The 13,272-nt window shown below is 35.9% G+C and overlaps 1 protein-coding gene across 13 annotated transcripts in view; it reads right to left on the reverse strand.

The window, feature by feature from the left end:
- Positions 1-8,751: 8,751 nt before the first annotated feature.
- LOC149155338 (putative WD repeat-containing protein C2A9.03) overlaps positions 8,752-13,272 on the reverse strand; it is a 188,522-nt gene continuing 184,001 nt past the window's right edge. For all 13 annotated transcript variants that reach the window (XM_089445378.1, XM_089445376.1, XM_089445367.1 and 10 more), the window contains one exon: positions 8,752-9,839. In XM_089445378.1, coding sequence (XP_089301504.1) covers positions 9,426-9,839 — 414 coding nt within the window. In that variant the 3' untranslated portion in view covers positions 8,752-9,425. The remainder of the gene's footprint in view (positions 9,840-13,272) is intronic.

Below are 13,272 nucleotides of genomic sequence, written 5' to 3' on the forward strand. Positions count from 1 at the left end.
AAAAGCAGAAACAGGAAAAAGAAGAGAAGCAGAAGCAGGAAGAAGAAGAAAGGAAACACACATTAGGAGAAGAAATAGTGCAGAAACAAGTTGAAGAGCAAGAACAAAACCAACAACCAGCAGAGGAGAAGGTCAGATAGATGCAGGATCAGGAGCCTTCTCAGTAGATTGAACAATTGATAGAGATCGATAACATAGAGGCGGAACTAGAGCCGCAAAATCAAGATGTCGACCTGATGGCTAGCACACAACAGGTCATTTTTCAATCTCCACCACCTCCAGCAGCAGAGTCATCTTCAGGTGAGGAAGGGGAAGTTGTTCCTCTTAACGATGATCTAGTTATGGACACGTACAATTGTTCATACGATGAACTCCATAAGAAGATTGTAGAAGCTTGGAAGAAGCATTTTCTGGATGATCTTGCATCTCTTGCTTTTATGACAGAAAGGGTGATTGTGGACGACACAATCCTGAAGCCATTGCCTCAGCAAACTTGGCCTTCGCAGATGCAGCGAGTCGAACACTCAGTGTTTGATGGTCGAGAATAAGCAATAGGAAAAGAACTTACAGGCTTCCATGAAAGAGGCTGAAACAACTCTGCACAGCGACTCAAAATGCAGCTTCCGCACAGGTCCATTTAGAGGAAATGAACTAGTGATACTTAATGAAGCATCGACACTTGGAGAGACCATGCAGGATCTCTATGAGGAGTTAGTTACCTTCATAAGGTAGTTTTCTGCGTTCTTGTCTTGTAGCAGCAACGTAAGGACTTTGTCAAAACTCTCAGAAATTTTCACGCTGCAATTAATGCCATGCATGAATGGACAATGCGACACAATGGGGCACCACTTGACTTGGGTAAGAAAATGAAACCACGGGTAGAGATGGAGAAAGAAAGAGTGGATGTTGATCCAGAATGGAAAGAATATCGCCTCATTCATTGGCAACATTCAGGCCTCGTATACACTGATATACACCAGTCTAGATTCCTTGGTGAAGACCCACATCCCATCAATTGGCTCACTCATTGAAGCCAAACCCAGGAACCAGGTGAGGAAGGAGATAGAGGAATACTTGGAGAAATTGAGACATATTTCCACAATGGAGGACTTGGAGGTGAATACATAGAATATGCACAACTACGTTGGTGGCCATGTCCAAGTGCGAACAATGTTGATCATGATTCGGAAGGAAGTAGAACCTGGTTCCAAATTTTTGTACCTGGATGCCATGGAGGCTAGAGTCCACTTCTCGCAAGACACTATCATAGTTTGGGGATGTCATTGCATAGTACCAAGATTGGCACCACTACGTGACTAACAAACATCAAGTAGAAGTTAGTGAGCTAGAGTTTCCCCAAACTTAAGCATCAAAGTATTTTGTCCTGTTAGGCTCTCAAGTTGTTTCTACCCTATTTTGTCTTATATGGGTACATGTAAATTGTAATATTATTTGTAATTAATTTGTACGTGGAATTCCAAGTGTTAATATTGGAATGTGAAGGGTCATGATGTAATGTAATGAGTTATTTTGTAAATAAGTTGAAGAGTCATGAGGGTAGTCCAAAGGTCACAAAAGGGAGTTGAAGAGTCACCCCCTCTTGTTATAAATAGAACCTCATAACTCATGTAAAGGGATTTTGGGAGCCAAGCTTTTGGCTAGGCTTAGGCTTAGAAAGAGCTTGGGAGTTTTGTGAGAGCCTTGGCTTCTCCGTAGCGTAGAGGGAGTATACTTCTTTGGAGGAGCAGGTGTTGTTGACTTCACGTTCCACTATTGGGGCTAGTGGTTCATCAATGGTGTATGTATGATTGGAACTTTTACTTTTAATAAAATCTCATAGCTGACACGCTTTCATGCATATGTTGTGAATATAGTAGGATTATTTTTGTTGTATTTGCAATGTATGTTATTTAACTTACGTTTATGCTTATGAACTATTTCATTTGCATTTGTACGAATATAGTTGAATGCATGTTGTTGTATTGATTCATCAATATTAACTTGTGGACTATTATGCATATTATCTTATGATGTCATTATGTTCGTGTGTTCCTTTCAAGTTGTGTACTATTACAGGATTTTAAGGGGCTCACTTCCTTTTCTCTTCGTGTGTTGGAACTTCCATGCATTGCACTTGACTTTCCGTAAGGTCACACACTTTTGCTAACCAAAGACATCGTGCACCACTGTATATGTATTCACAACCAAGGCATATCATTAACACCTCACTGCTGGGACTCCTACTCCAAACAGTGTGAGGTCTAGTTGGGACTTCATATCAGAGATATCCCTTGAATATTGGTAGGTCCACCACCATCAACAGGGTCGACGAGGATGGTCTTACAAAGGTTGCAATAGTTCGAGTATGAGATCCGTGTACCCTGATCTCATTGGGGATGTGCAAAAAAATAGACGAGTAAATTATTCAGATACCATTTATTTGAATCGTAGGAGGAATGAGACTTAAATATTGACACAAGAATAAACATTAAAATTTCCCAGCAAGTCACCTATTTCAGTAATACGTTGACCTCAAGCGCGCTCAACTGCAAAGTTCTCATGAGATCTAATACATTAATGTCAGTATGATCCAAGTTGTTTAACAAAGGAAACTTCACAAATGACAAATGAATATGTCACAATGAGAAATATTGCAGAAAAATAGTATAACAAGAACTCATAATATGGGATGGTGCGTAAAATCAATTTTGTATAAAAATATTATAATAAGGACTAAGTGCGTAAGAGAAATATTGCAAAAAACTAATACAAGAGGAACTCAAATATTTTGGTTTACTCCACAGTTAAGTTTACTTTTTATGGGTATTTTTCAGTGAGAGTCATGCCTTTGTTACATTTGAAATACCATGGGTAAATACCATGGTTTACAAAATTCATGGGTGAATATCATGGAAAAATATAATAAATTTCCACACCATGGGTAAATATAATAAATTATGATACCATGGTAAATACCGTGGTTAAAAATATAAATGGGTGAATACCATGGGTGAGTATCATAATTATGGTAAAATTGAATTCACTTAGACTCTCACTTTAATATTATGATTTTTTTGGTTTATTATCATGCATTAATATTATGATTTATTTTGTTTATTATCATGCATTATCTATGGTTTTAACAACCCGGTAACTATTTTCCACCTAGATCCCATTAATCACGGTAATTATCTCACTTTAATACTATGATTTATTTTGTTTATTACCATGCATTAATATTATGATTTATTTTGTTTATTATCATGCATTATCTATGGTTTTAACAACCATTGATAAAACAATAATTATTAATTGCAGTAATTATTTTCCACTTGGATCAATAACCCATTAATTACAGTAATTATTTTGCACTTGGATTAGTAACCCACCTGGTGGAACATTATTTAGGTAAAATTAACTAAAGGGTTTTTACAAATTTATTAAAATTTATTTTGTTATGAAAGGGCATATTGTTATATGCGAATAATGGTCTACATAACCTTTCAGGACAAATTGTTGTTAGCACTCATTGGTATATATACCCCTAATTTTAGATTTATTTTATAAAAATCCAATGGTTTTGAATGACTCCAAGATATCACAAAAATTTTTTAATTAAGAAAATGAGACCCCCAATATCATGTTCGATGAAATGACTATTATGAGGTTTCTAAACAATATGTGGTTCTTGGAGAGCAACTCAACATTCAATAAAACTTGTTCTAAGAGCACCTTTCTGTCAACCAACGAGACTTATAGTATAAGGTGCTAACTTAGAAAGACACTTGATAGAAATGATTAATAAAAGCAAATTTCAACCCATCAATGGATTCCTGGTGAGCCCTCAACTTCTTAGTTCCTAAGAAGGAAAATGGGTCATGTTTGGCAATCCATGGTATCAAACAAAATAAATTTCAAAATAAAACTAGCATTGCATCATGTTACTAACACATTAGGATGAAGTCTTCTAACATTTGCCAAATTACTTTAGAAACAAAAAATGGCATTTTAAAGGACCTACGATATTTTTTTGGCTTGACTAATACACCCAATAGTTTTATGAGAATCATAAATAATATCCATGCCTTATCTAATGAATTTTTTGTGCCATTGGGAGCTTCACTAGTTGATTGTGCAAGAGTAATGGTAGTCCCCCTTGCTAAGGTTTAATCCACCTAAAGGGTGTGATATGTCTTGATATGTCTTGATATGTCATCATGGCCATTACATCAAATAAATAGTAACATTTGTAAAATGGATAATGTTTGTCCATCCCCAACATTAAACAAAATAAAAGTAGTCTTACATCTTCTATTTTCTATTGTGACATTAGCGGGCAATCTTTTAACATTTGCAAAATTGGTTTAAAAACAAAAAAATGGCATTTTAAAGGCTCTATGATACTTTATGTCTTCACCAAAATACTCAACACTTTTATGAGAATAATTAATGACATACATGCCTTCTCTAACAATTTTCTTATGCCATTCGCAGCGCCATTGGTTAATCATGAAAAGGCCATCCCCCCACAAAGGTTCAATCCCCTTGAAAAGATGGTAAATTTTTTTCTTGTGAAACAAGGTCATCATGGCCACTAAGTTAGATCAAAAGTAGTGATCATCATATAATTTAGTGAGACATCCCTCCTATTGATACGTTTTGGATGCTTGACGCTTTAGTATAAGAAGTATCCACAAGTGTTTCCTAATAAATTTATTGCAAATCATCTCACTAATTTCATTATTTATGACAAAACAAGGGAGGACCATCTACAATAAGTTTAAATTGCATTCAAAATCTAACAACTAAACTTAAACTAAAACTATAAGGTGTTTCTTTGACCAAAAAAGTATTTCCCATCAAGAATTTGGATTTGAGTTTGTATGGTTGAATATTGATCCAATAGAAGTCCATATCTCATAGGAATAACCTCTCTAAGTGTTTCAAATTTGAAAAGTTTTGAGCAAGGAAATAAACTTTTTTTCAAAATATCCACCCATCACTTTCTTCATATTTGTCTTCCTAATCACTTAGTCAACGTAAAGTAACCATTAATAATTCAAAATCAATAGTTGATCAGGCTTTTCAACGAACCTAAGCATACTTCATGCATTTTACCAATGGTTGTTTTTCCTAATTTGCAGCCATTTGATGTAGAAACAAATGCCTAATCAGTTTTCTTTGGCATTACGAAAGACATCTTGTCACTTATCATCTTTAAAATACTTTTTTGAGTAAAGCTCAAGTGCAATTCAAATGATTGTGCATTTGTGATGGTTCATAGTGAATTCATCTAATGGTTCTAGTGTTAAAGCATTACCAATATTTCTCCTTACTCTTCAAAGAGGTTAATCAGTCATACAATGTTCAACTAGTATGATTTTCCAATCCATAATAATAATAATAATAATTACGAAAGAATACTAATATAAAACAAATTGTTGATTTTCTTACTCATCTGCCAACGAATTTCTTAATCATCATATTGGTTTCTTCAACATGTTAGTAATTCAATGTTATTATGGAACACCCAAAGAGTTGTATTGCTCAAACCCATATTTAAGTATTACTCTCCCTTCTTTGTAATAACCATCCTTGGTTGACCAAAAGACTTTCTTAAACTATTATTTCAAGTAAGGATTATAATCCAAATTAACCTTTTATTTTTACTCCAAGAGACATTGTACACCAACAATTGCTTCAAGGGCATTACACTTGCTCTTATGGTCGGCATTGCGGTGTTTGTAGATCTCTAATTTTTTCGAAGATATTTCTATGGGTTGATAATGTGAATAATCATTTTGATTCAATGTTTTCCATTGTGCAGTCAAAAATCCAACTAGAAGCATGAATTGTATCAGTTCCTTACGATACCTTATAGACCTTGGGAATCCATCTTTATGGGCAAAGTATAATTCCATCTTTGTAGTGGCTTGATAATTTCTCAAATGGCCATTTCGACTATGAGTAACAAGGCAATCATAGCACCTAAAGCAATAAAATGTCTATAAACATTTTAGATTTCCATTCATCAATGGTTTCGTAACGAGACTATCATTTTACTAAGCCACTTTGAGCAAGCTTTTTGGAAGACAACTTTTCATCCACAAATAGATAGGCATTTCATGACAAGACATTTGTTTATCCCATTAAATTCATCGGTTCAAAAAATAATGATGGATGTATTTTTATATGATCCAACACAGTCACATCAAGACATATCATGCATGACTGGTGACTCGTGTTGAGATCTATTATGGTGTTACCACCTATACCTTGAGGGGTGTACCAATGACTCTTTTGTCTCCTGTGACAGTAGATTAATAAGAAGTAAATCATGGGGTCACCACATGTATTAAGGTCTTATACCACCTAGGCCTTAGGGGTATAGGGGTTTCCAATGACTTCTATTTCCTATGACAATGGTTAGTAAGAAGTAAAACATAAAGTCATTGCATTTATCATGGTGTTTTAAGGCCTATAACTTGGGGTATCGGGTTGCAAATGATTGTTATCTCCTATCATAGTAACTAGTAATAAGTAAAAAATGAAGTCATTATTATACCCGCCACTAGCAAGATATAACATATTCAGTTTTTCATTGACTTGCTATTAGATTTTCTTTGACTTAAAAACTTTAAAATCTATCCAAAGTTTAACATTATGACATTAAATTTATTATTTTTAAATAAAATTTATTTCTATTTATCTCAAATATGATTGGTTGAAATGTCTCCCCTCTTATTGTGTAATGATGGCAAGATTTGACTTTTGTGTACTCTCTTATTAATTACTATATACTATATCACTAATTACTATGTACAATAAATATAAATAATTTAAAAAATAACATTATATATTAATAACTATGTAACATAAACACAAATGGTTTGTAATTAAATTCAAAAAATTCCATTTTCGCATTGGTGTAAAATATTGAATAAACAAAATTTATGAATTTTATTTTTTAATTTACAAAAAAATGATCTAAAAAATATAAATTTGTAAAAAATATGTAAAAATAACATGTGTACAATTTGTACAACTCTCATTATATCAATCTATACTCTAATGACATGACATGACATGTGTTCTATAATATGAGCATTATATAAAAAAATTGTCATCATTCAATATTAAATAAATAATTATTAACTTGTTATCGTTCTCTTCAATGTCAATTATATATCTATAACGTTTACCTACCAAAAAAATGTTTAATTATATTAAAAAATTAATAAATAAAAAAAGGTTAAACAAATATTCATATAACTCATTTTACAATTTTATTATTGTTTGGAGTACATACAACACATCATGACATTAAAATATTTTATTGAACTAAGCAGCAGGGAACGCTAGCTATGCAGCCTTGTTTATAGATCACTTGGCTACAATTACATTTCAAGATTAAAGACATACTTCCCAAAACACAAGCCAAATACAAAGATTTTCGAGATCCATGTCAAAACCCTGTCACTATCGAGTCAAAGCTAGAGTCCAGCCATTTTAGATACCACAAAGATTCGAACAGCATTATCATAACCTTTAAACAGTCCTTTCACGCGAATCATTGGATCAGATGCTTCTTATCGAATTTGACCACTCAATTGAACATATATGATACTGTGAATGTTAGTATAGTTACAGATTGTACAACAACACACTTTGAAAAAACGTTGCTTCTCATCCATCCAACTGGCATAATCCCTAATCTTTAGCTGCCTCTGTTTGTAAATACAGTTTTAAATACCAGAATATGAAAAACCAGAAGGAAGCGAGCTACTACATATCTAATCTTTCACTTTTGCACGTTAAAAATCTCTCTCTCTCACGTGACATTTGAACAGAAATTGTTCCTTCTAAAAGGGAAATTTGGTTGTATTTCCTTTTGAATAGCAAGGAAATGATGCAACATATTAATCTTATATGTATGCTAGCTTATGTAATTTGGAAGATAGCATTACATGATTGATGTCTTTCAACATTTGATGTTAGTGACTGACAAGGTAAACTTTTAATTTAATATTAGAATTATCCATCACATTTTGAAGTGAAGGTGAGAGGCTAGCTCGTAATTGAACTGGATGTAAACATTTAAACAATTTCAAAGAAAGACATTTTCCCCTGAATTTTCACTCCTTGCAAGCTTTTAAAGTGAATATGTCCTAAATTAGCCTAGCCCCAACACTTAAATTTCCTCACAGAATGCTTGCAAGGACACACTTTCTAATGAAGTGCAGGTAAGAAGCTATCCTATAAGTGCAACTTTACTTTTAAAGTGAATACGTCCTAAATTAGCCTAACCCCAACACTTAAAATTTCCTCATAGAATGCTTGCAAGGACAGACTTTCTAATGAAGTGCAGGTAAGCAGCTAACCTATAAATGCAACTTCACTTTTAAAGTGAATACGTCCTAAATTAGCCTAGCCCCAACACTTAAAATTTCCTCATAGGATGCTTGCAAGGACAGACTTTCTAATGAAGTGCAGGTAAGAAGCTAGCCTATAAGTGCAACTTCACATTTTGTGTGTAAATATTCAAACAATTTCACATATTCACTCCCTGCGTATTTTTAGAGTGAATATGCCCTAAATTAGCCCGAACCCAACTTCTAACTTCATTCACACTACCCCACTCAAACTGTCCTCGTAGAATGTTTGCTAGTATACACTTTATCCCTGCACTGCCTCGGTTCAAATTTATTCAATTAGCAGAAAATTAAATCTCAATTCTAACCAACATCGAAGTTGACAGGATAATAGTAAATTCAACTTCTCAGACGCAAAATAATTAATCTTCTTGTATCAAAGCATGTCTTAGCTTATATTGCATACCCTGCTGTCTAGCTTCTTATACGGTTTATCCCACATACCATACGTTCTGCTCTGGCCTCCTTGCCAAAAGGCCAGCGTATACAAATTTCCTATGATCTCATTACACAGAGATTTAGATGAAGGCAGTTACAATGCCCACAACACATTGCTACAGCGAATATTCCTGGTTGGTACAGACAATATAATCTTCAAAGTAACCTGAAACAGCTTAAATGAACATAGAATGCTGAAGCAAGATGTTAAATATATGTTCATCTTTGCTCAAACCCATGCTCATCAGATGTGATGGCAACGTTAGGCCCTTGTTAACCGTGATGACAGGGCAGTTAAACTCGGACGCGAACAGTAATTCGCAGCTTTTCCCACCAAAACCAATGTAGTAGACACATGTTTGCCGCACGAACATCATATTCCTTTCTTCTATTTACATGTTTCCTAAAACCTAGAAGCATGGTGCCTCTAAATGCTTCATGGTAAATATAAATCCTTAAAGACAGACTTGTTTCCAGCTAATATTGCACGGGCTAGCGCCAGCCAGAGTTTCTGACAACCCACATCTTACGAAAATATCTCACGATTTACAATAGTTAAATCATATAATCAAGATACTGGTTGACGTGTTGGCTATCGTATTCAAGCAAGCTTCCATATGTTCGATCAGCTACCCCAATGAAAAGAGACTGAGTGTCTGGACTAAACGACACTCCAGAAATCTCACCAAAGAGATCGATTTCTTGACACCTCTCGTAGTTGCGCCGAACATCAAACACGTGTACAAAATCTGCAGGTTCAGCCATTGCCAAAAAACTGCCATCTGCTGTGAAGCGCAATGAACGGATGGCACCCATACGCCCTTTCAGGACTGTCAAAGAAGAGCTCAGGTTCCTGACATCCCAGATCCTGCAAGTGGTGTCCTGATTTCCTGTAGCAAAATAGCGACCATCTGGATGCCATACAGATGCGAAGGAGAAATCCAAGTGCCCTCTTAGTGTATCTACAGCCTGAAAGTAAACATAGGATCATAATCAAATTAACAGAGTTAGAAGTACCACTTTTTAAAAAAGCATGAAGCTGTTTTGCTATCAAGCTGTACAAGAACTAGAGTTAGTCACTGAGTCCTGTGACTGAACACATAAAAAGAGCAGCATATTATTAAAACCCATGGAAATCATCAAAGAGCATGCAATTTCTTTAAAATATCAGCATATCAATGGTGCCAGTCATTCGTACTTTTACCTGCTATACAATAAGTGATAAAGAAGAGGCAGTCTTGAGTTGAACACTACTCTCTGATATGATGACTCGATCCCTCGGAAAAAGTATTTTTCCTGTTTGGTAATTGGTATTACAAATGGGTAGAGAGGGAATACAGTCATTCCATCAACAGAAAATAGGGAGATACGGTCTCATGATTTTTCTTTCTAATTTAAGCAGTGTTACTCAGCACAGCAGCTTTTAAGCGCATATGTTATCAATGGGGAAAACGACCCAGATCAAAGAAGTGAGCTTTGAAAAGATCCCAAGGCCTGGTTTTGTTTAAAATGCCTAAAATAATACTAAACTTCTGCAAGGAATTTTGAACTAGCTAGCCTCGTCATGAAATAATAGATTTACGCAGCACTGTTCTTCAAGAAAGTGATCAACCTACACATTACGATTTTGAAAATAAGTGATCCACAGAAAAAATTGACATCTTATTATGCATTCTAGTGTGAGTATGCAGTAAGGCCTTCTCTTGGTAGGAAAATGATTTTGCTGATAAGAAAAAGCGTCCCTAAGACATTGAAAACTCTTCCGCATTTCATATTGACTTGTAAATGTACTCCCTTGATGAAAAGTAATTTTCATACAAGGTACCCTCCATCGGTTGGAGCTGAAAATATTGATGTACATTTTATTTAAGAGAAATAATAAGAAGCCTTCAGTGGTTTTTGTCCCAGAGGGGTTTCTACCTAAAAATTTGTTGTCCATTGTCTTGATGTTCATCACTGAATGGTGTTGTTTACTATTGATTTATGCTACATCTGATGATAATGTTGATTAATGCTCTGTGAAGTTCAAATATACTAACAGGAGAAATATTGACTCACCCCCCTCTCAGTGTTTCCAACAGGGTGCACGCACCCCACCCTGCGGGACGCACCCCTGTGGAACACTGGTTTTCTACATGGTCCTCAAGTGTTGGATGTGTAACAGGGGACACACTTGATGGTTGGATGGCTTAGCCTTTTTGTTATGTCTTTTTCTTTTATGACATTATTTATTGTGGGATGATTCAAGTTTCCTTTGTGGGCTTTTCCTAGGTGGTTTAACTTTTGTTAGACATCACCCAAGGGGGACTGTATTTCATGATGTTGATGCTCTCATTGATATGTTATTTCCCAAGTTTAAGTTAGAAAGGGGGGTATTACACTATGATTTGATGGTGATCTAACTTTTTCCTAATGTTAGACTATTGATTTGATGAAATAATTAATCCCTTGGTGGTGGTGCACTTTAAGTTGGACCTTATGTTTTGTTGTTATCATATAGGGTTGTTTTTCTCTAAGTTTCCCTGAAATCAATACAGGGAACAAATTTTCAAAAAATCTAAATACAATATGGCAAGATAAGATAAGATAATATAATTATATTTATCTCTAACTAATGACCACAAAGTAGGTCAAAGGGACTGTTGAGTACAATGATGTCCATAAAATGCGGGAGACCCAAATGGTCTCCTCTAAAAAATACAATGCATGAATATAAAAGGTACAATGCAGGAACATAAAAAATACAATGTATGGAATGCCCTGACAAAGAGGATCAGACCCATCTCTCCTAACATCTGAGACTGATTAAAGAGCACTAAAAATAATTCCACAAAGTATGTTGGCCTGATGAAGGGTTAGTGGGAGGTGCAGACTGTCCACTAACTCGTTCTCTAGGGGAGTTTGTGCACTGTTGAGGTCTTGAGGACGTAGTCTGTCTCCCAAGGATAGATCTGAGATGGTTTAGCCGTTGAGGTCTCGTGTGGCGGGGTGAGGTCCCATGGATCCTCACTGGTCTAGAGTCTGGATATGAAATGGTATCACTCGTTCTTTTTGTGCCCTGTTTGAAGGTAGTACCCTAAAAAATTTTGTGATCCTCTATGTGGGGTCTATTCAGATGGGAGGCTGAAAAATATGCGCTCAGAACTTGAGAAACTCCTTCATATATAGGGCCAAACATCTCTGATCAGGATACCTGAAAAAACTCTGCGAGGGCCTAAGAGTCTCTGAACAAGCAATGGAACCTTCCTATGATCTCATAATAGATAGGGCATCCAAAAATGAAGTGCACCTCAGTCTCTACTTCCTGTAAATGACATACCTAACAAATTTTGTCTGGTCTATCGATCTGGTGGTCTGTCTCTACCCGAAATATATGAGAACCTACTCTGAACTGGCCTAGAGGAATACGAAGAGCATGCACCCAGTGGTGAAACGTATACTGGGGTCGAATAATGAGCCCATCTCTCAACTCCAAGAAGTGCTCAGTGTAGAAGATCATCTTTGGGCACAAGCCTCTCAGAGGATTGACCCAAGTAACCTAGACGAACTACCTGTAGATATCCTCCCTGATGATCTTGTTCAACTCTTGTCTAGTAGGTAGAAGGTGACCAGGAGCATCCAAGGAATATCGGAAAGGAGAGAGACGATTCAACTAAATGCCCACTGACTCTAAGAGATTTGAAACTCCTGTAAACCAACATCTAGTCCAGCCCGAGGGAGTAGAAGAAGCAATAGTTTCAGAAGAGAAATATGCCAAGTAAGGGTAACGGCCCCTACTCTTTATCGAGTCTGCAAATCCCCGAACACGATGCAAGAATGAGACCAAACTGAGATTGTTTCAAGCTGAAAGGGTTGAGCTCCAAACTTTGCAAGGATGATGTGTTGAGGTATTGTTTGTTTGAATCTAATGATGCCGGAGAAGAAGAGTTTGGACTCTCTTAACTAAAGCCCATTCCGATTCAAGTAAATATGGTCCCCAAATCTTTGAGCCATATAGAACAGTGGGACGAATCAAGGTGTCCATGAGGATCATCTTGGATGAGATGTCTTGGAAGTGATGTCGAAAGCATTGTCTCTCGAGAAGGGCTAATGATCCATATCTTTTATTGATTCGAGGCTAAAGTGTTGGTCACATACTAAAGCGGGGACCTGAGAATTGCACCCCCAAGTACATATACGTTCTGGTTTTAACGTCCTCCCCTCTGAATAGGAAGTGAAGGTCCGAAGTTTTCTTCACACCATTGAAGATCATAACCTTGGTATTACCCAGGCTAACCGTCAACTGTTGAAGATCACAAAACAGAGCTAAAGCATCCAACTGCCTCTGTAATCCTTCTGGAGATGAGGCGCATATATATATATATATATATAACAAAATAAGAATTTCATATTACAATTCATC

The sequence above is a fragment of the Pinus tabuliformis genome, chromosome 9 (genome assembly GCF_031772625.1).
Source record: "Pinus tabuliformis cultivar Carrire ecotype Pingquan chromosome 9, CPIR1, whole genome shotgun sequence".
Classification (NCBI taxonomy): Eukaryota; Viridiplantae; Streptophyta; class Pinopsida; order Pinales; family Pinaceae; genus Pinus; species Pinus tabuliformis.